The following is a 26,057-nucleotide window of genomic DNA, read 5'->3' on the forward strand; positions in this document are numbered from 1 at the left end:
TCACCCTCTCTCCTTTTTTTTTTTTCAGTGTCAGTCTTCTGTCAAACAAATAAATGCAGCATCACATCTTTTATTAAAGAATTACACACACACCCTGCAAAAAAAAGCTTTTATGGAAACCAGATGGTTGAAGACAACAGCCCCGGTTTATTGCCACATCCACTTGCAGAGAGTTGGTCTGGGGTAATGTAATCTGTCTAGGCCCTTGATCCCAGATCCATTTCAATACCGGCTCCCTTTCTCAGTGAAGACTCCTTAGATTCCAACATGTTAAATTAGCAGATGCAAAATATGTTTAGTCTACAGGCAAGCCAAATCTGCTGCTTTCACAACATATGGATTGTGTGTGTGTGTGTGTGTGTGTGTGTGTGTATGTGTTTGTGTGTGTGTTACGGACAGAATGTATAGGAATTCCATATTGTTGAGTTTCCTTGGATGAAGTCGAGGCATACCAAAATAAATCAATATATTTGACAAACAGTTTTTTTTTTTTTGAAGGCATAACAAGTTTATTCCCCCAAGGACGCCTCTTGGGGGGAATAGATTACTACTCCCTCACATACAGCTAATCTTCCAAAACAGTGTATTTCTGGCCAATCTTGATTTGCATAATTATTTTTACTTTTTATTTTCGTTAGCTACCTAGGGAATTGCTACGGTCAAGGTGAGATAAAGGCAGTTAACGATCCCAAATCTTCCCTATTGAATGTTGTTGTCCAAGCAATGAAATGACCACTGGCAGTCTGATGCCCAAGAGCCACGGTGGCGCAGTGGTCAGAGTGCAGTACTGCAAGCTACTTCTGCTGACTGCTGGCTGCCTGCAGTTTGCCAGTTCGAATCTCACCAGGCTCAAGGTTGACTCAACCTTCCATCCTTCTGGGATTGGTAAAACGAGGACCCAGATTGTTGGGGGCAATAGGATGACTCTGTAAACTGCTTAGAGAGGGCTGTAAAAGCACTGTGAAGTGGCATATAAGTCTAAGTGCTATTGCTATTGTATTCTTGTTGACAGAAAGAGGATTATTTAACTCTATGGACCTGGTGGGAAATTTTCCAAAGGCCAAACTGCCAGAAGAAGAGAGCAGAGAAGAGCAACATGGATGATCAGGAGATTGGAGGCTAAAACATATGAAGAACGGTTGCAGGAATGGGGTATGTCTAGTTTAGTGAAAAGAAGGATAGGAATGACATGATAGCAGAAGAGGGGGGTCAATCTATTCTCCAACACACGTCAAGGCAGAACAAGAAGCAACAGATGGAAACTAATCAAGGAGAGAAGCAACCTACAAATAAGAAGAAATTTCCTGACCATTAGAACAATCAACCAATGGAACAACTTGCCTCCAGAAGCTGTGGATGTTCCATCACTGGAGGCTTTTAAGAAGAGATTGGACAGCCATTTGTCTGAAATAAGGTCTTCTGCCTCAGCGGGGGGTTGGACTGGACAACCTCCAAGGCCCCTTCCAACTCTGTTATTCTGTTATTCAGAATTAGTGTAGGAAAGACAAAGGGCAATAAAGTATAATTCTCACTCCCTTCTACCATTGTAGCCTTCCCGAACACTTTTTTAAATACTCTAGGTCCTCTGCTCTTGGCTCATAAAAGAAAAGGTTGTAAATAATAATAACACAACCACAGCAATAATTCTAGCAGGGAGCTACGGCTTTTTTTTTTTTGGCCGGTTTTATTTATAGCCTGTGATTTGTAACAAGTTCTTTCAAATCTTTACTCCCTATTTCCCACAGTAATCTTTACCCTAATCATCAATTAAATCTTGGGCCTGCTAGCTAATTATCCAATATCTCCATTAGGTTGATACTTTTTTCCCAAGGCATAAAGTGCATTTGTGATTTATCACTATCAATACACGATATACATCTTTAGCAGATCTTCTCTTTTGGTCCAGTCTGTATCTAGGTGAGAAGACTAATCCAACATTCCTGCAGGTTTATTTCTCTATCCTGAATAAGTCCTAGGAGAGACATATGGAATTATACATGGTTTGCATCTTTCTTTTTCTTTAAGCTTGTTCCTTCGGGATTTTTGAGTTCCCTGTGGATTTTTTCCTCTCTTTCTAAAGCCAACGTTAACTTGCAAGCCTCTGAGGTGAGCTGCAGAATAATCCTTCAGCAGGTTCTGACCAGTTCTGGAGAACCGGTAGCAGAAATTTTGAGTAGTTCGGAGAACCGGCCAATCCCAACTCTGACTGGCCCCGCCCCCTCTATGCTCCGCCTCCTGAGTCCCCAGCTGATTGGCTGGGTCTTCTTTAGTTGCCCTGCACAGGAGAACGGAGCTGGAAAGCAGGTTAGTTGGGTGAGAAGGGAATGGGGATTTTGCAGGAACCTTCCCCCAGGAGTGGGGAGGGGATGGGGATTTCGCGGTATCCTTCCCCTGCCATGCCGCCAAGCCACGCCCACAGAACCAGTAGTAAAAAAAATTTGAATCCCACCACTGGGTCGGTTTCAGTTTCACCCTATGGACTGGTTGGAAACATCTGGGAAAACGGATTGTTTTCTTCTGCTTCATCAACCCATTTCGCCCCCTAAGGTTTATGAAGACATTTCCACGGCATTTAAAGCTCTCCTTCAAAAGGTTTCTTCTTTCTTGTTTAACAAGACTCCTTCCCTCCAATGCAACATATTTGTTCCCCTCACAATAAAGCCTTTAATGATCATAATTCCTTCCTGCCTTCAAACCTTACGCCACCTCCAAGTTCAGAGGAGGAGAGGGGAAAGGGGAGGAGGAGGAAAAAGAAGGAGAGAGAGAGAGTGTGTGAGGGAGAAGAGGAAAGAGAGGGAGGAAGAGGAGAAGGAGGAGGCAAAGAAGGGAGGTGAAGGAGTGGGAAAGGGAGAGGCAGAGGGAGAAGAGGAAAAGGAGGGAAGAGGAGGAGGAAGAGGAGGAGGGGAAGGAAGGAGAAGGAGAGGGAGAGAAAGAAGAGGAAGAGATGGAAAAGGAGGAGGAGAAGGAAGAAGAGGAGGAGGAGGAGGAGGAGGAGGAGGAGGAGGAGGAGGAGGAGGAGGAGGAGGAGGAGGAGGAGGAGGAGGAGAAAAAGAGGAAGAGGAAGAGATACAGGAAGAAGGAGAAGGAGAAGGGGAAGAGGAAGAGGAAGAGGAAGGAGGAGGAGGAGGAGGAGAGGAGGAGGAGGAGGAGGAGAGGAAGAGGAGGAGGAGGAGGAGAGGAGGAGGAGGAGGAAGAGGAGGAGGAGGAGGAGGAGAAGAAGAAGAAGAAGAAGAAGAAGAAGAAGAAGAAGAAGAAGAAGAAGAAGAAGAAGAAGAAGAAGAAGAAGAAGAAGAAGAAGAAGAAGAAGAAGAAGAAGAAGAAAGGAAACAAACAAACAAACAAACAAATAACTCACTACATTCTGCCTGCCTGCTGGCAATTCTGCCTTCATTAATTAAAAATGATGCCTGTTAAAGCGCGAGAAAGAGTTTGATCTCGGCACTGAAGAAAACAGTGCGCAGTGCATGTTGAAACCACCCAATGTCAGATTTAAGGCCACTGTGCATACTGTGCAACCTTTAATGATCAAGGCCTTCTTGAATGATGGATTACACCGGTGGGGGCAGGGGAGGAATTACAAGGGAAAAGAGAGACACAAAGTCTATTTTGACCTTTTATTTTAAAAGTGCTCTGAGTATAACGGCAAGGTTTTTTATTTTCTCCTCTGAGATTTTTTTTTTTTTAAAGCGTGGTTGACATGTTGGGATTCACCTTTTTGCCTTCCCGAATTCTTTGTCTCTCTTTCTCTTTCATCAGCCCTGCCTACACGTGTGTGTGTGTGTGTGTGTGTGTGTGTGTGTGTGTGTTTTAAATCCAGGAATCTCTGCAGAAGAACCTGAAACGGCAGAAGTGTGAACTGAAGACTCCGCCACTGAGGAAGCGACAAAGATCAGCAAACCATTTCCCTGCCATGTCACCTTAAGAATCGAGACGGAAACACCTTAAATGAACTCAGCAGCAGACAGATTTTCCCCCTTTCTTCCCCCTTTAAATGTCTTGGCCCTCCTTGCTTGGCTGCTCTTTGTGATGTAATTTTTCAGGTGTCCGTTTGCTAGATGAGGATTGGAACAAGGCTTGTTGCTAAGGACATCGGTGGCAAAGTAAGACTTTATTGGCTCTTTGCAAGCCAATGCCCGGGCAGAAGTTGGAACCCAAATGAGCTGAAGAAAGGCTGTCTGGTTCTCAGACTTCACACAATTGAAAAGTCAACCCGAACATAAGAAAAGAATAGATGAGAGAGGGAGAGAAAGAGAGAGAGAAATGATACATAAATGATACATGGAGATAGATGATGAAGAAGATTGATAATAGAATGATAATGAGAGAGAGAAAAGAGAGAGAGAAATGATAACAAATGATACATAGAGATAGATGATGAAGAAGATTGATGATAGATAGATAGATAGATAGATAGATAGATAGATAGATAGATAGATAGATAGGAGATAGATAGATAGATAGATAGATAGATAGATAGATAGATAGAGATAGGTGGGTAGATAGATGAGAGAGAGAGAGAGAAGAGAGAGAGAGAGATGAGAGGAAGAGAAACGATACACATGATACATAGAGATAGATGATGAAGAAGATTGATAATGATAAATTGATAATGATAGATAAATAGACAAGAGAAATTATAGAGAAGAGATATGATATACAGAAATGAGACCTATAGATGATGAAAATAGATTTATGATAAATGATAGATGATAGATGATAGATGATGATGCATAGATAGATGATAGACATAGACAGATGATAGGCAGATAGAGAGACGATAGAAGATAGTGATATATAGATATATAGATGATTATAGAGAGATAAAAATGATTCATGAAAGAGATGATAAAGAGAGAGAGAGACAGAGAGAGAAAGAGAGAGACAGAAGACAGACATTTAAAAAAATCTCACCCAATGCCAAAGAATGATAACAAAAGCCACCGGAAAACTTTCAATATAATCTGTCGAAGTATTGAGGAACAAAAGCAAAGAAAGACTACGCAGCATAGAGCTTTGTATAAAAAAATATTTTTTAAAAAAAAATATTACTTCCTTTAGCTCGGCATTGTAAATTACTTCTCTGCTTGTCTGTCCTGGATTTTTCATTCCTTTATCCTCTTTTAATTCTCTTGTTGGGCAAATCATCGAAAGCACCAACGAGTCGCCATGACAGCCGAAATCTCTCCGCTCACATTTGGAAGGTTTTTCTTTTCTATTTGTGCCTGCAAATCCTTAGCGAGAGGAGAGAGAAGGAATTTGAGGGAGGAGAGTCTGGCCCGACGTTGCCATCAATTATGATTTTTTTTTAACAATAGAAAGGGAAGTTATTAAATACTTGGAGAGTTATCATGTTAATTACATTAAAATAGGTCTATATTAAATTAAGTTCCGGGGTTTTTTTTGGGGGGGGGGTTGCCCTCCCCAGTGCTAGGAGTGACTATCCTTGGAATGCCCCACCAATGCCAGAAAATAGCCTTTGATCTAAAAAAAAATTTGGCATATTCTTTGCTTAAACCACAGCTTTGATGGAGCTGTCTGATACATTCCTTTTCTCTCAGTTCTGGAACCAGCCCATCCTTTTATTTATCTTGTTTATTTGTGTGTTCAATTTCAACCCGAGGGAATCTGGGCGGCTTGCGGCTCTAAAACGGTAAAGACACATAAAGCAATATCAAGAATGCAACCCAAAATAAATGTATTCCGTAGCCAAGATAGTTAACCCATGAACACAAATAATGTGCCCAGATGAATTTTTTTAAAGCTTAACAGGGGTAGGACCATTTCAGAGGTGGGATTCAAAATTTTTTACTACGGTTCTGGCTTGGTGGACGTGGCTTGGTAGGCATGGTAAGAGAAGGTTATTGCAAAATCTCCATCCCTCCCCACCCCACTAACCTGCTTTCCAGCTCCGTTCTCCTGTGCAGGGCAACCAAAGAAGACCCAGCCGATCAGCTGGGACTCGATGGGAGGCAGAGAAGAGATGGGGTTGGCGGGGCCAGTCAGAGGTGGGATTGGCTGGTTCTCCAAACGACTCAAAATTTCCACTACCGGTTCTCCAGAACTGGTCAGAACCGGGTGAGTACCACCTCTGCGCCATTCTAATCTCTGAGATGAGACTATTCCAAAGAGCAGGGGCCACAGTGGAGAAGGCCCCCTGTCTTCTTGTGTCTGTCAGATGAACATTGTTTGGCTGGTGGAATATGAATCTTCTTTTATTTGACTTTTTTGTCTGCTAAATAAGACAAATAATCCCTTCTTTTCTTCCATTCAAAATAGCATACCTAGCACCCTCCTTTCATAAGTCCCCCACACACACACAAAGACCCTTTGATGGATTGATCCAAAGAGAACTCAGTGGATTTCCAGGTTGAATCTCACCTGGGACTCAGTAATCCAAGTCCAACCTCATATCCACTGCACTTTGGGCCTGGCTAGTCTAGGGAAGAGAAGGACCAGGGGAGACAGGAGAGCAGTCTTCCAATATTTGAGAGGAGGAAGGGGTCAAGCTGTTTTCAAAGGCACCCGAAGGCCGGACGAGGAACAATGGATGGAAACTGAACAAGGAGAGATTCAACCTAGAAATAAGGAGGAATTTTCTGACAGGGAGAGCAATCAAACGATGGAACAGAAGTTGCCTTCAGAAGCTGTGGGAGCTTCATCACTTGAGACTTTCAAGAAGAGACTGGACTGCCAACTGTCAGAAATGGTGTCGGACAGTGGTGTCAAACTGGATTTCATTGAGGGCCACATCAGGGTTGTGTTTGACCTCAGGGGGCTAGTGTGGGCATGGCGAGAGTGGGCATGGCCTGCTCAACATCACCCGTGTAGAGGATGCCTGTGGTAGCCTGAGCTCTCTGCCAGAGAAAACGGGCTCCCGAGCTCAGTTTTCAGCTGCGACGGCCTCCTGCAATCATTCACCAGTGTAAACAGAGCTCAGGGGTCCTGCATGCATCTGGCCCTCTGGCCTTGAGTTTGACACCCCTGGTGTAGGGTCAACACCTGCTTGGGCGGGGGGGGTTGGATTAGATGACTTACAAAGTCCCTTCCAACTGTTATTCCGTTATACCTTGTGATTCCTTTAAGAACCGCAGTGGTCCGTTCAAGAACCGTCACAACAAAAGTCGTAAAATGGGGCACCCCTCACTTAACACCTGCCTTGCTTAGCAACACAGATTTTGGGCTCACTTGTGGTCATATTTCAAGGACTACCTGTATTCTGGTGGGTTGTTGTCGCGCGCAACTCTTTGGCTGAAAGGGGACTGAAAGCCTTTTGTTTCTCAAAACCCATTCAAGCTGCAATGTAATAGATCTGACTTCCCTTTATTTTTTTAAATTTTTTTTCAGAAACTGACATACAAAAGTTCCTTTTTGTTGTCTTGCTTTCACAGCAATGAAAGGGGAAATTTTTAGCATCACTTGGCCTACTTAAAAACCAGCCTTGATAGTGACACTGGGATTCATACAAATCCGAGAGTCAGATTACTTGGGTGGATTTTAGCCAAAGGAGTGTGTTCCTTCGTGTAACTGGAGCACAGCCTGAAGCCACAAGCAGTTGAATTATTTTATGACCCCATTCCCTTCTACTAACAGAAGATGCAATGCTCTAGTAGGACATTTATCAGGCTTGGTCCAAGATGGGCCCCAAGACTAAGGAAAGTCTTCCTTTCTCAGGGGCTGGAAGGATAATTAAACCTCTTTTATATGAACAATGGTTGTGTTGGTCAACTGCCAGCTAGAGAAATCATCACAATGCATCCCTGCGATCATACAATTAACAGAGAATTTGTTTGATGGAGACATAAATGGTTGTTGTATGAGACTAAAGACTCAGAAGACTGGCCTTAACTCCATTGTGTGCGGCGAACATATACACCTTTCAGGGTGGATTCCCACAGATGGCATGATGGAACCACAGAATCAAAGGATTGGAAGGGAACTTGGAGGTCTTCTAGTCTGACCCCCTCACCCAAGGCAGAAGTCCTTACAAACCATTGCTTCAAAACCTCCACGTGATGGAGCATCCATAAATCCAGGAGGCAAGTTGTTCCATCAATTCCTCCTTATTTCCAGATTGAATCTCCTTTGGATGAGCTTGATTTAACCATAGCTTGTTTGGTGGCCAGTTTATTTTTAGATGGGAGAGGTTTTGGAAATCCGAGGGAGAAGAAGTTAGGCTAGAAAGTCAAAAAAACCCAACCTTTTTCTAAGTCCAATGGCAAACCACTTTTGATTGTCAAGAAAACCACATGGATGCCTGTATAAAGTTGTCCCCAAATCTGAACTGAACTGCATTTCATTAGCTTACGGACAACGGTTGGACTCACACATACTCTAAACCAAGAATGTACATGGATCAGAGCTCAGTGGGGAAATTTCCTTGGCATGTCAGAAATGGAGATGGTTGCCTGGAATCTCAAAGCTTCACTTCATTTGGGGACAGATTAACCTTACTTGTTTGTCTGCTGTATTTCCATCCTGTTTTTTCTCCAGCAATCCAAGGTGGCCTCCCTTCTCTGACAAAATCCTTAGGCTACAGATTGGACTGACTGAAAGTGACTGGGATGTCACGATAGGAGGTAGAGTTGAACCTTGGTCTTTTAGATCAGTGCTTTCACCATACACCACCCTGGCTAAAATGGACTTTTTCCAAGTCTTCTTTCATCTCCTACTTATCCTGTGTCCGCATCCCCCATCAAAGCTCTCCCCATAATGCTGACACTCCTACAACTCAAGTAAAGACCCAGTGGAATAGCTAGTGTGGATCCAGATAGCAGAGATATCTGGGTTCAATCCGGTGGTGGGATTCAACTGGTGTCACAACCGGTTTGGTGAGCACGCACTTCGCTCAGCGCTGGAACTACCGGTTCACCCGAATCAGTCTGTACTGGCTGAATCCCACCCTGGTCCAATCCTATTAAAGTTTACCCAGAGTTAAGAAACCTAAACGGAAGTGGCGAAGTATCAAGAGAAGCAACCAAGACGTCAATGAGAAACAAAAAATAAATCTTATAATAAGGAGCAAAACGATGACAGCATTTCAAGCCCTTGAACTAATTAAATAGAGTTCACACCTTTTCCTTGCATTTCCAGATGTCTTAAGACCTCTCGCACTATGGAATAGCAATTGCACAGGTGATGAAAAATCACAGCAATATCAAAGCCTACAGGGCTTTAGAAGACCCAAAAATGGGGCATTTAGAGAAACAGATGTCTATTGGCAGCTTTGGAAGAGGGGCGGTCAAAAGACCACAAACTGGGAAATGACCGAGGTCATTGATGACAAACTTGTCTTCCAAGCTGTTATTATAGCTTGTGAAATGGAAGATGGTGTGGTTTGGATATGAACTGAGCACCATATGATTCCATTTCTGCTTCTAGAAAGTTGCAGCATTGGGTTTTAACTGAAGCAGAAAATCTTCTACCTAGAGCCTGGAACCAGGTTATTTGAAGGACCGTCTTTTTCCCAGTCATATCTACTTGAACCATCAGAGTGTGGAGGCAGGGGATGATTTGGGGAGGGGGGAAGGGCCCTCCTAAGAAGATCTCCTGGTGGGACCAAGAAGAAGGGCCTTCTCTGTGATGGCCTCCTCCCTGGGGAACATCATCCGTGCAGAGATAGGATTGGCTTGTTTTGGAAGACCCTGAAGACATGGCTTTGCCAGTGGGCCTGAGGACCCCATGGGAACCCATCAAGTGGCTGATTTGATTGTTGTCATGAGGGGGAGTGGGGTTGTGATGACCCGGGGCATGGTACAAAGGCCACACAGTCAGATAATCAGTAGGAGTCCCTTTATTAGCTCCAACTTTGCCCCCAATGTCCTGGTTACTTTCTGGCTGGAGAAAAAACTCTTCGAGGAACAGCCATTGGATGCAGAGAATCAAGTCCAAAACATGGTCAACAAAAACTGTAACTATAAGCCCAATCAAGGCAAGATGAGGTAATTAGTACGGCAGGGCAGGAGAAGGAGTTCCAGATGTGAAGGAATGGCCATAATTCAACACAGTTGGGAGGATGCCAGGAACGCAGATAACCACAGTCAACATAAGATAAACTCATGTTTTCTCCCAGCAGCTGCCGCACTCAGCATGCATCTCTTTTAAACTGTCTTCCCAGATGTAGCTAATGAAGGGAATCAAGGCCCTTTCCTCCCCCGTAAGCCACGCAACCCATGTTACTCCCTTCTCCATTCCTCCCTGCGTGCCATAGGATGAAGAGGGGGTGGGTCTGGGTCTTCTTCTGAACTCCCTCTCCCTTGTTCTACCTCTCCCCTGCTCTGCCCAGCCGGACTTTGCCCTTCCCCAGTTTCCTCCACAGCCAACAGAGCCACTCTTCCACTTCCTGTCAACTGTTTGTCTTCCTCCTCAGATTCAGACTCCGACAGGGGCATGACAGGGGTTCTCTGGTTTTTTGGACTGGGGTTTTTATCTTTGTAAGCTGCCCAAGGTCACCATGAGTGAGTTGGGCGGCCATATACATTTTCTTAGCAAATAAATGAATAGTCCATCCACCAGATATTGTTTCCCATTTCTTTAAAGTATATCAGATTTCAAACTCCTACAGGAGTCCATCCAGCATCCAGATAGTCAGAGCAAAGCCCCAACATCACCACCTTAGAGAAGGTACGTTCCAATGCACACCAGGTTGCTGGGTGGATATACCTGGCTCGGAACTGAAATGTCCTGTGTTGAGAATGCATGCTGTTTAATTGCTGAAAAACAGTTAAATCAACTTAACAAAATGCCCCGAATTAATTGGCCGGCAAATTTCTTTGAAACAACAATGTGGGTTGCTTTCTTTTCTTTTGACTTTTTCCGCCCTAAATGCAAATTCTGAGCAGATGGCATCTGCCAGTTTTATTTTAAAACAAAGGCGTTTCCTTCCGGATAACTAAATATGAGGAATGCCTCAAACAAAACTGAAACTGCAGCATGCTTGCAGAAGTCAAAAATATTATGATACGTTTTATCGTAATATAAATGTTATTTCAGTCCTAAATGTTCCATCTTCCACTGACTGTCTTATCTGTTCACCCACCCACCCATCTCATCCATCTATCCCATCCATCCATCCATCCCATTCATCCCATCCATCCATCCATCCCATCCATCCATCCATCCATCCCACCCCATCCCACAATTAACATATATCTGTTTACTGTCTTCCAGGTGAGGCTCTGGTTATGATCCTGGGCAATCTCAGCCAAAAAAAACCCCAAACAAACCAGAAGAACCAACAACCATGTAGAAAAGCCAAATCATGTCACAATAGGTTCTTCCATCCATCCTAACTCAGACCTGGGGATGGAGCCAGATTTGCATGGCTCCTTTAAACAGAGTCAGAGTGGCAGCTATTATGAATCCTGGGGAAGGGGGTGGGAAATTATGTGCAAGGAGACAGGGACCATTCCTGAGAAGTCCCCTTTCCTGGGGCCCATCAGATGACACTGTTGAATCATTTGAGACCTGGAGCATGCCAACTTCATCATATCATATGGACCAGCAATTAGGTATGCTTAGCCTAATGAAGAGAAGGCTTAGGGGAGACAGTCTTTCAATACTTAATAGATTTACAGATTAACAGGGTTGGAAGGGATCTTGTGGGCCATCTAGTCCAACCCCCTCCCCAAGCATGAGACCCTACACCATTTCTGACAGATGGCAGTCCAATCTCTTCTTGAAAGCTTCCAGGGATGAAGCTCCCACAGGCAACTTCTGTTCCATGGGTTGATGGTTCTCACTGCCAGAAAATGTCTCCTTATTTCCAGGTTGAATCTCTCCTTGATCAGTTTCCATCCATTATTCCTTGTCTGGCCTTCAGGTGCTTTAGAAAATAGCTTGACCCCCTCCTCCTCTCTGGGGCAGCCCCTCAAATATTGGAAGACTGCTCTCCTGTCTCCCCTGGTCCTTCTCTTGCCTAGACTAGTCAGGCCCAGTTCCTGCAACCATTCATCGTATGTTTTAGCCTCCAGTCCCCTCATCATCTTGGTTGCCCTTGAGTGGCAGACACAGGGAAGAGGGTGTTTGATTTATTCTCCAAAGCACCTCAGGGTAGGACAAAAAGCAACTTGTGGAAGCTCATCAGAGTTACTCACATCCATCTTTAGTTCTCTCTCAGTGGAGAAGAAACCACAAAGAAAAATATTACAGTGAGTTCAAGCTACAAAGTGTGAAAACACGCTGCTCTAATGCAAGCCTATTTAAGCGTGAGGAGCTGTTCATGTGCCCTTAAGGCCCAGAATGCATTTGTTTTGACAAGGATGCCAAGAAATAAAGAATTTTCTTGAGTCATTTTGCACATGGTTTGCAGAAACCATTTTAAGCACAGATTATAAATCACCGGATTTCCTCCCCTGCTCCAAAGCAATCTTTGGTATTTGATCACTTTGCAAGCAGTGACTCCCGGATCAGAGATCCTTTTGGTTCAATCTACCCTACCTTATATTTTCCGGACACTCTCAAAAAATCCAGCGATAACCTGTTGATCAGATAAAATGTAAAGGGCTACAGAAATGGCTCAAAGGATGCCCAATGAAGCCCGCTATGTTTAAAATCTGGTTAGGAGGGATGATAATTGTTTTTTTTCGGATGCAATTGTCAATATATCATGAAGACGTGTGACGTGGCAAAAACCCAAGTATCTCTTTGTGATTTAAGGTATCATTTTGAGCATCATTGTCCTTCTCCTTTGACTTGGTAATTCTAATCTTCAAAGAGTAATCCAGATTTGGGCATCTCAGTCCAATATATATATTCAGTTCCAGTCTGGTAATATTCCTTCCACAAAAGTTCTATTGTTAATGTCAACTTGGGAGGTCAAAAGGCTAACAGCTGTCAAAATGTGAATAGAGGATCTTTGGCTCTTTAAGAACTTGGCCTCTCGTTTTGCCGAGTAAATAATAATAATAATAATAATAATAATAGCAGCAGCTGTATTCTTGTGCTGGCTTCATTCAGATTGGGTTGGGTTAAGCAAAATATTACAATAGCAAGAACTCATCTGGAACAAATAATTTTTGGATGCCACCCAAAGTATTATCCAGAGCGAGAGACCGGTGTCTGAGTTTGTGGAGGGAGCCAATGCTGCCCACTGGTGTATTCTGCTGGTACTAAGTTTCTCGATGGTAATAATTCATATTTTGCTTGCTCTGCACTTTAAGCAAATCCAGGAAGGCTATTTCCCCCCCCAAGAGTTGATATCTCAATACTTTATCGTCCTCAATGCTTTTATTTTTCACAAGCAGCTTTTTAATTTTAAAAAAATTGGAAATGGTACATATGTGAAATGGAAGCCCAACTAAGGCTCTTTCAAAGGATGCCAATTTTCCCCATTTTGCACATTTCGAGAGTTTTTAATCCTAGATAGAAAACATTGTGAATGTTATGCTGGGTCTCTGTTAGCTGTAAAATGGGTTGTTGGAAACATAGCTTGAGGGGTCTTTGGAAAAACAGAGGTGCCCCTGGCTTTGTTCTCAAGGAGGATGTCTCTTTTTTATTATTATTATTATGGCCAAAATGGACTGTACTGAGGTTTTTAAAATAATGAAATGGTCTATGTACATCCATACATAATTTAAACAATTAAATTAAGGTAGATTTCACGTCGCAATGATACTTCATTGTTTACATTGCTTGAATGACTTAAACTACACACAAATTAGATTTATTCATATAATAGCATAATATGCAGCACTGATTTCTGCCTTGAATAGCTCAATTTATTTTTATTTTATTTTATTTTGCAGTAGGGAAGCAACAGAATTGATGGAAAAGCAGCCAAAGATAGGTCAGGGGAGACCTAACTAAAACCAAGAGGCAGAAAAAAAAAGCAAATTCATTTCAGGTGGGCTGAACGAAGCAGGCAAGCTAGGATTACCACATCTGGGTAGTCAATACTGTAGTGACGTCACCATTTAGCAAACAAGAAAAAGAAATCCTCCATTTTCTTGTAGCCACCATCCTAACTGTTCTCCAGATGTTCATAGCCCAGAGATGGTTGCCTTAAAAGTTAAATCCGAGAGACGTTGGGTCTGCTGGGAAGTTGGTGTTCCTGATCTCCAATACCAGCGACTGTTTTGACTTTAATTAGGAAGCACAAAAGCTCAAGGCTATTGGCAAGAGGTGCATCACATCTGCTTTTTGTCATTCCAGATGGATTTTTTTTGTATTGGTTTTTTTTTGGTGGCTTTTCTTCCTTTGCTCTTTAGCACCACCTGCCGGATTTGACTGTCAAACTGGCCCCTGGCCCAAGGAGCGCAATACCTCTCTGTCAACTCTGCAAGAGTTTTTCCCTTTCTAAGGTCAAGCCTTTGTGTATGGACTATTTCATTTTGGCCGTTTTTGTTACCCAAACTGTTACAATGCTATTTGACAGAGACAGGAAGGATAGATGATATACAAACGATAGATACAGACAGATGATTTAGATAGATATAGATAGATAGATATAAACAGATAGATATAATGATGAGGATTGATGATATAGATGATATAGGTAGATGATAGATATATATGACAGGTGTGTGTGTGCATATCAGAGAGAGACAGAGACAGAGACTAGTTGATAGACAATGATAGAGATACACCGACGGATAGATGATTGGGAGATAGATGATGTAAACAGACAGGAGAGATGATAGATATAGATGATTGATAATAGGTGAGTGAGATAGATGAGAGAGAGAGAGAGAGTGTGTGTGTGTGTGTGTGTGTGAGAGAGAGAGAGAGAGAGAGAGATCAACAACTCAAGATAATTTTCAAGATGGTTATAACCGTCAAGAGCCATGAGTCAAGAGCATGTTTGATGCTGCAATCGGCAGTATTTCACGTGGGTCTAAGTGTTAAAAGGCATCCTCAGAAGACAAACACAAGATAGAGACGTGAGATCTCAAGAGTCTGAAAATGTAATTTTTGCATGCCTTTTGCCGCATTCATGTAACACATTCGAAAAGATTATTGAATTCATCCACTTTCGGTTCAAGGAACCCTCCCCCCAAAAATTCCCATCCCAACAATTTTGGTTCTTACGACAAGAATAATTGGAACAGCGATCAGGTTTAAGACATCCCAACCAAATCTCTGTTCTCAGCAAGGTCGTCTTTCCTCCTCCCCGCCCATAAGGAGGAACATCGTCTCTAGCTCAGGGCTCTCCAAATTTGGCAACTTTAAACCTTGTGGACTTTCAGCTCCCTGAATTCCTCAGCCAGCCATGTTGGGAGTTGAAGTCCACAAGTCTTCAAGTCTGGAGACCTCTAATCTAGATAATTTATGGTCTATCATTTGCTGGAAAGAATATTTAAACTGGTAGATTCTGAAGAGAATGTAGGTTCAACGCTCTGCCCTCACATCCATCCATTGGAAATAGCTCAGAATTGTATAAAACTAAGGGCAAACCAATCAGTGTTGATATAGTTACAACAGACACAATAAAAAACACAAGCTTCAAGCACAGTTCTGTGCATAAAGCGATCACAAAAATAGAAATTTATTTAAAGCTGAAAGTGCCTCTTCCCCCCATCTAATGGCAAGCATTCACTTAGTGGTATAAATGGTTCTTGGAATCTGTTTATCTCCAAATGAAACCCCCTAAATCTGCCGTGATTATGCTATTCTTTTTTTTTTTAATTATTTTTGTATGGGGGAATCCAAATTCTAACTGACATTGAACAAATCAAGAATTTTGCATGGGAGAATGCAAGTCAATAATTTTGTCTGTGGGAAACCACATTCTAACGGATGTTGAAGAAGTCAAGAATTACCAGATATTCTTAGTTGCTGTGGTTTGGCTTTGGGGTCAAATCTGCATAGCTACAAATCCACAGCACCATCCAATTAAGAAACATAGTGCAATAGCACCACACTATTAAAAAAAGATGTGGAGGCTCTAGAAAAGTGCAGAGAAGAGCAACCAGGATGATTAGGGGACTGGAGGTTAAGACATACGATGAACGGTTGCAGGAACTGGGCCTGGCTAGTCTAGTGAAGAGAAGGATCAGGGGAGACAGGATAGCAGTCTTGCAATATTTGAGGGGTTGCCATAGAGAGGAGGGGGTCAAGCGATTCTCTAAGCCACCTGAAGGCCAGACAAGGAATAATGGATGGAAACCGATCAAGGAGAGATTCAACCTGGAAATAAGAGAATCAACCAATGAAACAGAAGTTGCCTTCAGAAGTTGTGGGATCTTAATCACTGGAAGCTTTCAAGGGACTGGACTGCCACCTGCCAGAAATGGAGTAGGGTCTTCTGCTTTGGCAGGGGGGTGGACTAAATGACCTATAAGGTTCCTTTCAACTCTGTTATTCTGTTCTGTATGTAGAGGTTTTACGCATACCTGCTATTGAGAACTGCTCTTTCATCTCAGCAATTTTTCTTTAATCTAAACATGTCCTTGGAAGGGAAAGTAACAGCAAACACACCGTCAACTTAATAGCATTTAAAATAAGTTCAGCTGGACCGCTGAGCAACCTGCGAACCATTTTTTAAAGTTTTGTTTTGCTTTTCCAATTGCTGTTCTTCAAAATTAGCCGATGTCAAAGGGGACTCAAGGCATCCCAAGAAGATAACCAATGTGGGAAGTGACCACTCCTGGTCAAGGTATTGAAAATAATGGATCAAAACTCCAGGTGGAAATAAATCCATCTGGGGCATTGGATTCCCAAGGCCCGCTTTATCCAGGCACTGCTACGAGTTCCTAACCTCCATAGATTTGTGGGTCAACTTCCGAGATCTGAAAATGGAGATATTACAGGATTCAATCTAGATCGGTCACTGGGAATAGAGGTTTAGTCTTCTGAACTTTCAGACTCACGGTGGAACCCATCCTCGGGAATTTCTCTCTCTCTCACCAGATTGTGTGTTTTGAGTTATTCTGTCTTTTCTGGTAAGGGGGAAGTTCCTTGTGGATCGGCTCCACTATGAGTCCAAAGGTTTGGAAGACTAAAACTCTGGTCCCACTAACTGACCCAGATTGGATCCTGCAACATTATCCTGAGACCCAGTAGTGGGTATTCAAATTTTTTTACTACCAGTCATGTGAGTGTGGCTTGGTGGGCTTGGTGTGTGTGGCAGGGGAAGGATACTGCAAAATCCCCATTCCCTCCCCACCCCACCCCACTAACCTGCTTTCCAGCTCTGTTCTCCTGTGCGGGGCAAACAAAGGAGACCCAGCCGATCAGCTGGGAATCAATGGGAGGCAGAGAAGAGATGGGGTTGGCAGGGCCAGTCAGAGGTGCCAATGGCCGCTTTTCAGAACTACTCAAAATTTCTGCTACTGGTGGTTCTCCAGAACTGGCCAGAACCTGCTGAATACCACCTCTGCCTGGGACACATTTATTTACCTTCATTCACGGAGTGCTTCTGACATAGATCTGAAGACTGAGGGCAGAAGTAGGCAACTAGGTTTTCGTCCTGCAAATGTTCTGGATTTCAACTGAAGCAGCTTCAGCAACCACAGATGGTGCCAAAGGATTGTAGAGGACGTGACCCAAAGCCTCTGATTTAATATTCCCCACCTGCTGCAAACATCTCTTTTCCCCTTTCCACCCTGCCTCAACTTCATCTGCGATTGAGGAAAAGTGGGCCGAAGGAAAACAAGTTTGAAGGACAATCTAAGTGTCCAGGGAGGCCCCCAAAGTATCATATACCATTTGTGGAGCTTCAAAAGCATGGAAGAGTTTGAATCCCAGTCCAAAGATTCCTTGAGGACATTTGGGGAGCCATTCAGTCTACCAAAGCATCATCATCGTGACGCAAAGCAGTATGTTGTTTGTATTGACGTTTCCATGTCAATAAACGGAAAGTCCCATTTCCTATAAAGGATTGTTTGCAAAAGGGGGCTGTATCCCAACCCCTTGAGGCTGCTTCCGTGTCCGCAGACTCCCGACAAAGCAATAAGACAAAAACAGAACGAAAGAGAATTGTTGTACCTTTTTTGTTTTTTGCATCTATGAACACGTGCAAAGTAATCCGCAGAAAACATTTAAGCCCTCGGTGTGACAACTTAAGCCAGATTTTTCATTCTACCCGCCTGACCTTTTTTACTTTCTCACAAAGCATGAAAAAGTATCCAGAGATTAAAAAATAGGTGGTGTTTTGTGTTTTACTGTGGTAATAATGCCAGATGCAACTTACAGGAGATGGAAAACAAACAGAACCCAAAGTTTTGCACACACACACACACAAAAAATAGATTAAAGTGACGTGTCGCTAACCAACAATCATGTGCGTGACTGAGAATCTGGAACTCTGATCAAAAGCAGATTTCCTAATAAATTAGTTGAACCAATCAAAAATAATAAAAAATAAATCCAGAAACAAAACCCGACCCCTCCTATAAAACATAATACAAATAATTTTCGTCTTTCAGTCAATGTAAAACCTTCAGGAACAAACGATTTCTTCTCTCTTTATAGATATAGACATAATTATAGATTTCCTGAACATTTTTTTTAAATAACTTTTTTTTTTTTTTTGATCCTGAGAGAACGAGGTTATTTTGAAGAAAATTCATGAATTTGGGGGTATAGATTTTGAGCAAATGTCCCTGAAAATTACATGGGTTTGTAGCAGCAATGTTTCAAAAAATGAAGAATAACTCCATCCCGGGAATTAGGAAACTTAAACTGGGTAAGGAGAGGAGGATAAGGAAGTCAGAATGGCATTTGTGACTCTACAGTCCCATCCTTGAAGCTATCCATATTGTGTTCTCTGCATCTATGCCCTGGTCTTCCTGCAGTAGAAAAGGTCCTATCTCGTCTCTTTTCTTCTTTTCTTGACTTCAATCTGGAATCAACTTCTCAGAACTTTTCTAAGTGACTCAAGTCACGTCCCACAGTGGTAGGAAGATTATGGTGACCAAAGGCTTACTGCTTTAGAGCAGGGGGTCTTCAAACTTGGCCCCTTTTAAGACTTGTGGACTTCAACTCCCAGAATCCCTCAGCCAGCATGGAATTGTGGGAGTTGAAGTCCACAAGTTTTAAAGTTGCCGAGCTTGGAGACCCTTTCTTTAGGAAACGAAGGTCCATTGAGAGGCAGCAGAGCCTACCACATCCTTGGGATTTTCTTTGAGGCTTTTCCAGGTTGCGATCTGGAACTTCGATGTCCTCTTTCCAAACTGTGATCATCCTGCTTTAAGGTGGGTAAGACTGTTTCAATTTATTTCCAGGATCCAAACTGCAGAAAATTACCAATGTTTGGTCTGAAATGACTCCAAAGAACCCAGGGAAAAGTAGATCCTTGGTGTTCTTTGAGCTTGTTTGTTTTCTTGCAGATGTTTCCTTACCCAAAGTAGGCAACATCAGTGCTAGCATCAACCTAGTTGGATAAGGAAACATCTGCAAGGAAACAAGCAAGCTCAGAGAACACCAAGGACCACTCATATCAACCCTGAGCTACAAATATTCTCCTTTATCAGTACCAGAGAAGAGCTTCAAGCAGTGTACAACTTCTGGCTCAGCACAACTTCAGAGCATTTTTTAAGGAATCTTACCTGTGCTTTGTGTTCAAGCGAGCCAAAACTAGAGACGTTATCTCCTACCAAAAGGTGAGAATCCATATCATCATTTAAGGAGCAGAAGAAGGAAATCTACAAATCTCTGAATAATATCTAGTCAACTTGCAGAGGTCAGACTAGGAATAAGGGACTGGCATCCTATGGCTGGCACAGACAACGATTTAACAACGTTCAGTCTCTTGTTGGACTCATTACTTCAACTCAAAAGGTGGAAAGAAATCTGCAGCGGTCTAACCCTGGAAAAAAAAGAAAGTGGAAATACTTCCGTCCCACGCGATGCCCAACACGGTCACTAACGTGGAATGCAGGACAATGTATTTTTTCAAGAGGCAACTGGACTTTCTGTTTTTTCTTTGAAGACATTTCGCTTCTCATCCCAAAAGCTTCTTCATCCTTGGAGAAGAAGTGAAGCGTCGTCAAAGAACTGAAGAAGCTTCTTGGATGAAAAGCAAAACGTCTTCAAAAAAATCCCAGAAAGTCCAGTTGCCTCCTGAAAAAAAAAAAAGCAGCTTTGGAAGAACCATATCCTGGAGGACTCCGTCTAAGAATCTCCAGAGGCCACACAGGGCAACAAAGAACCTCATTGTTGTTGGTTGTGAAGTTGTGTCCGACCCATCGCAACCCCATGGACAACGTTCCTCCAAGCTCTCCTGTCCTCTACCATCCTCCAGCTTCAGTGAGTCCATCCAGCCACCTCCTTCTCTGCCATCCCCTTCTTCTTCTATTGCCCTCCATCGTTTGGCCACACCATTTCATCAATGCGCACTGCAAGGAAGGATTCTCTTAATGACGGACTATCCTTTGGTTTCATCTGACTTCCCTCTGACATCAAGCCAGAAGAAGCCTCCCAGGGTTCCCACTGCTCCCAAGTTCTCAGAGGATCAAAGTCATTGCCGATGAAAAAGAATCAAAGGTGTGCTCAGGAAGCATTGAGAGGAAATCGAAGTTTGGAAGAAAAAAACAAGGAAAGAAACCCAATCACAGAACTAGCATCAACCTGATTTGAAATTTCACAGCCGTGTGCTACAAAGTGTACTCATTATTTCTTGTTTTGTTTTCTTTTTCAGCCGATACAAAAATAATGTATTGCAACTCAAAAGTGCTTTTTAGTTTTTGTTCTTTTTAAAATAAACAGTTGACTTTTTTTTTCTTTATCAAATAAAATATTTACACCATTATTATTATTATTTTTTTGCTCTCCAGAATCCGAAACGTTCTTCACGCTATTACCATAGGGACGTCGTCTGAGAAACCCGTGATCATGGCGGCTTCGTCGTCTTCATCTCCTGGTAAACCAAGTCACAAAGTTTATTGACACACGGTGACAATGAGAGACACTCAAGGCATGAAGAGGTGCAGAGGTGGGCATGAGGGATCACTGGGGACCATCCTTGCCTCCTCATTGTGATCCATAGAATCATCAGTTTGGAAAAGCCCAATAAAAAACGGCTAATGGGGGGAATTTGAAGACTAGTGCAATGTTTGGTCTAACCTGTTGAGTGTTCTTTTATATTACCTTTTACATATATATTATGATCGGATGTTGGATCAATTTGATCATCGGATAGAGATCCTCCCCACCTGGAATATTTGTTTATTTAATATAGTATTCTTGTTAAATAGGGATGGGACAGCTTATAACTATTTGTAGACCCATTATGTAAAGGGAAGGAGAATCTATCTATTATCTCTCTCTCTCTCTCTCTCTCTCTCTCTCTCTCTCTCTCTCTCTCATCTCTTTCCCTATTTTTAACTGTATCTATCTATATCTATTTCTAACTCTCTATCTCTAATCTATCATCTCTCTCTCTCTCTCTCTCTCTCTCTCTCTCTATCTATCTATCTATCTATCTTCTCTCTCTCTCTCTCATCTAATCTCTCTCTCTCTCTTTATCTATCTTTATATATGAAAAGTCCAATGAAGCTACTTAATCCAAACTCAATAAAGAAACCCAAGTTAAATCATCCATCCATCCATCCAACCATCCATCCATCCATCCATCCATCCATCCATCCATCCATTCACCAGACTCTAATGGACTCTGGAAATGGCTGCAGTGGAAATCTAACAAGCTGATTATGAATACCAAACCGCAGTCCAGGTAGAGTTTACCCAATTTGAAGGCTTGATGTAAATCCAGCAGTGCTTCTGAATTCCACCTAAGCATTCCTAAGACTCGGACCTCACTTACCTAAGTCATCTCCAGAGGAGAATACGGCGGAACCCAGTCGGGAGTTGTAGTGACTGTTGGCAAAGGCCGTGAAGCTATTTTGAAGTCTTCGATGCCTCATGTACAAGACCACAAACCCAACACCCACTGTCACTAGTAAAAGAAACAAGACGGGAACCACGATGGCAGCAACATCCTTAGATTTGCCCAATATAGAGGCCCTGGCATCTCCATCTACAGAAAAAGAGGAAGGACGGGAAAGGGCAAAAGAAGAAAAGATGAAAGAATAGAACTCACAAAGATTCACTTGATACCGAGAAATTTTTTTAAATAAGAAAAACAGGAGTTAGAAATTCAAAGATTACAAGAGAAAGATTAATCTCCCGAACAGGGTTGTTTATTGCAACTTATTAATTTTGATTAGTTTTACTAATTAATATGTATCAATGTTATGAGGGAAAAACACTTTTATCATGAAATTATCATTTAAGACTATTATTACGATTATGACGAATATTACTCCAAGAAATGTAACCAGGCAACACACTGTATATATGGATTTTGAACACGTTGTTCTTTCTTTTTATCTATATATTAATAATAATATATATTATTATTATTATCCAAGAAATGTAACTAGGCAACACACTGTATATATGGATTTTGAACACGTTGTTCTTTCTTTTTATTTATATATTAATAATAATATATATTATTATTATTACTCCAAGAAATGTAACCAGGCAACACATTGTATATATGGATTTTGAACGAGTTGTTCTTTCTTTTTATTTATATATTAATAATTATATTATTATTATTACTCCAAGAAATGTAACCAGGCAACACACTGTATATATGGATTTTGAACGTGTTGCTCTTTCTTTTTATTTATATATTAATAATAATATATATTATTGCGATTGTTGGGCAGAAGATCTGACATTGGCCAACTGGAAAATAAATGAACATGAGGAAGAATCTAAACTCATGTTATTTTGTCTCTGTCTCCCTCCCTCCCCCCCCCTCTTCCTCCCTCTTCTCTCCTCTGTCCCTCCCTCTGTCCCCTCTCTCTTTCTCTCTCTCTCCTCTCTCCCTTCCTCTTCCATCTCTCCTCTGTCTCTCCCTCCATCACCCCCCTCTCTCTCTTCTCCTCCTTCTCTCCCTCCCTCCCTCTCTCTCCTCTCTCTCCCTTCCTCTTCCATCTCTCCTCTGTCCCTCCCTCTGTCCCTCCCTCCATCACCCCCCCTCTCTCTTCCTGTCTCCTTCTCTCTCCCTCCATCCCTCCCTTCCTCTCTCCTCTTCTGGTGGTCCAAACAGAAATGGTGTAGAGAAGCTGCCCAGAAGTGACAATGAGGAGATAGGGACATTCCTCCTACCTCTTCCCAGCTCACTGTAGAGAAGAGTTGCAGGCTCTCCGCACATCTGTCCACTGTAGAGACATCTTGCTTGCACCGTGAAGGAGTAATTGTGGCCAGCCTTCAGGTGAGAAACCTTGAAGACATTCTCTGTAGTGTTCCCCAGATAGGACGTGGTGTTGGTCCCACCGTCAAACATGTGCACCTCATACCCCTGGAAGTGGAAAGAATGAATTCATTTAAGGAAGTATTTAGAATTAAGCTAATAATTATCAGAAGAGGCACAGAAAAGGCAGGGAAAGTTTACTTTCCAGAACTTTGAATGCCCTGTAAAGCACTTGGAGGCAGGACAAGAAACCATGGGTGGAAACTAATCTAGGAGAGAAGCAACCTAGAACTAAGGAGAAATTTCTTGACAGTTAGAACAATTAATCAGTGGAACCACTTGCCTCCAGAAGTTGTGAATGCTCCAACACTGGAAGTTTTTAAGAAGAGATTGGATAACCATTTGTCTGAAGTGGTGTAGGATTTCCTGCCTAGGGGGTTGGACTAGAAGACCTCCAAGGTCCCTTCCAACTCTCTTATTCTGTTCTGTTCTATTCTACTCTAGTCTGTTCTATAATATTTATTCTATCCTATCCTTTATTCTCTATTCCTATTCTATTTTACATTCCAATATCTATTCTATTCTTCATTCCAATATCTATTCTATTCTGGTTATGATGTGTGATATTTGTTTGAGGTCCACTATTTGCTTTCATGCTGGTGGTATTTAATTCCATTCTATTTTCCTTTACTCTACAGCAATATTTCTCAACCTTGGCGTGGTTGACAAGATGTGTGGATTTCAACTCCCGAAAGATGGATGGACTTTGACCGGATGTCTGGACTTCAACTCCCAGAACTGGGGAGAATTTTGGGAATTAAGATCCATACACGTTATAGTTGCCAAAGTTGGAAAACATTGGACAATAGCACAAGGCAACAGCACCCATTCTCCTAGGGCTCCAGAAAACCTGGGCTTGCACCCGGGCGAGGGATTGGAGTTTATCATCATTTGTTCAAAGGCCCCTGTTTTGTTTTGTTCCGTTGATGTTGTTATTCGTTAGATTGTTTTAGTCTGGGCTGAGTAAACTCAAAAGGATGTACTAAGCCCAGTTTTTTAGCTGTTTTTATGGAGGGTTTATCTAGAGTTCATTGGAGTTGGGTGGCCAACACATTTAAGCAAATAATACTGTATTGCACAAACAAAGCACATTTCTTTGCACTTGTTCTGTTACCCAACCCAACAGTATGATTTGCAAATCATGCTTTGTATGTGTGGATTGGCATGTTGTGTGGACGCAGCCAGTTTGCCTGCAACCCTAGGGAAACCATTGAACAGGTCAAAAAAAAGTGCAATGGAGATGGGAAACAGTATCATTGTAACACAACGGCAACCTACCCGGGTTTCATTAAATTGGCTTTCTTTCAAGGCTAAACTCTTCCAAAACAACAAGATGTGGTCATTTTCTGGTATAATCTTTAAAGCATCAGGTGCAGCCAGGGATACTGTAACAGACATTGGAGAGACAGGTGGATATATATGATAGGTAAATATAATAGCAACTTCTTAATAAATGCTTAGTAAACTTAATCCTCCAGGGAAAGATTGAAGGCCAACGAAGTCCAGGCAGAAGAAAAACATCAGGGGTTCCAAATCTAAGCGACTGGTTTGGACAAAACTCAACAGCACTTTTTCGTGTGGCTGTTGATAAAAATAGAATCACCAACATGATCAGAAATGTCGAGTGATGGATATGTGTCATGCCCGTTAGAATTTGATTCCAAGAGGGAGGTCGAACAGCTGACAGAGAGTGGGAGTGTGACTCCAGTGGCTGTGCAGGAAAGTGGGGAAGGGCACAGGCCGGCTGGGCATTCAGAGGAAGACCCAGGCCCACTCCACTCTTCATCCTAGGGCATGCAGGGAGGAATGGATAAGGGAGCAACGTGGTTTACGGGGGAGGAAAGGGCCCTGATTCCCTTCATTAGTTGCAGTTGGGAGAACAGGATATAAGAAGGGGGTTTGTGCACAGAACCTTACTGGAAGCAAAGCGTGCATTATCTTTGTTTGTCAAGTCTTATCTGGGTTCTGGCTCCTCCCAACTGTGTGTGTTTCATTATCTTTTGAGTTCTGCAATTCCTTATCCTGCCCTGTCTCGTTAATTGCTGCAGCGTGCTTTGTGTTGGTTTTTATTTGTAATTTATATGTACTTTGGGATCAGACTGAATTTCTTCCCTTTAAAAATTGTTCTTAGGAGAGTTTTTTTCTCCAGCCAATGATAACTGGACATTGGGGGCCAAGTTGGAGGAATTAAAGGGACTTTACCTACTTTCCTGACTTTGCTGCTTTTGTGCCACGCATGCCATGGGTCATCACAATATGGCACAAGGAGAAGAAAAAGTAAATGCAGAAAAAAAAGAGACCCATTGAATTCAATGGGGCTCGTGCTCTGGATGATGACAAGTTCAGCACTTATACCATACTCTTACCTGTGTTGATTTTCAAACTAGCTTCCTTGCTCATGTTTCCTAGCTGTATAACGATGTGGTATCTTCCACCAGGGTCCAGTTTTTTTATGGTATATTCCACTGTGCTGTTTCGGGTCTTCACCTTATAGTTTCGATCTGTCTTCCTTATTAAATCTTTCACAGCCACTGCATACAACTGGGGAGAAGGTAGACATGAGAGATGCTATGTCCTTCAGCGTTCAGCACAAAGTGGTGTATTTTAGTTGGAGCATCTTTTTAGGGCAGTCTCTTTCAACCTTGACAACTGGAAGAGGTATGGACTTCTACTCCCATTCTGGGAGTAGAAGTCCATACCTCTCCCATTCTACTTCAATTCTGGGAATTGAAGTCCATGCATCTTAAAATTGACAAGGCTGAAGGACACTGCTTTAGGGCAAAAGAGATACATTGAGAATTTGGCTGAAAAAGGGTAAATCCCACCTAGGACAGTATTGATCTTGGATTAATTA

At 42.4% G+C, this 26,057-nt stretch overlaps 1 protein-coding gene and 1 long non-coding RNA gene across 2 annotated transcripts in view; one reads left to right on the top strand and one right to left on the bottom strand.

Moving 5' to 3' along the window:
• LOC148125063 (uncharacterized) overlaps positions 1–26,057 on the top strand; it is a 558,115-nt gene that overhangs the window by 213,665 nt on the left and 318,393 nt on the right. The window lies entirely within an intron of this gene.
• SORL1 (sortilin related receptor 1) overlaps positions 17,906–26,057 on the bottom strand; it is an 87,962-nt gene continuing 79,810 nt past the window's right edge. Inside the window, exons 44-48 of the mRNA XM_087939151.1 lie at positions 25,570–25,744; positions 24,482–24,588; positions 23,059–23,251; positions 21,701–21,913; positions 17,906–20,794 (exon numbers count right to left, since the gene is read on the bottom strand). Coding sequence (XP_087795277.1) covers positions 20,727–20,794; positions 21,701–21,913; positions 23,059–23,251; positions 24,482–24,588; positions 25,570–25,744 — 756 coding nt within the window. The 3' untranslated portion in view covers positions 17,906–20,726. The remainder of the gene's footprint in view (positions 20,795–21,700; positions 21,914–23,058; positions 23,252–24,481; positions 24,589–25,569; positions 25,745–26,057) is intronic.

This window comes from Pseudonaja textilis, chromosome 9, assembly GCF_049901715.1.
Source record: "Pseudonaja textilis isolate UNSWEBS1 chromosome 9, rPseTex1.2, whole genome shotgun sequence".
Taxonomy (NCBI): domain Eukaryota; kingdom Metazoa; phylum Chordata; class Lepidosauria; order Squamata; family Elapidae; genus Pseudonaja; species Pseudonaja textilis.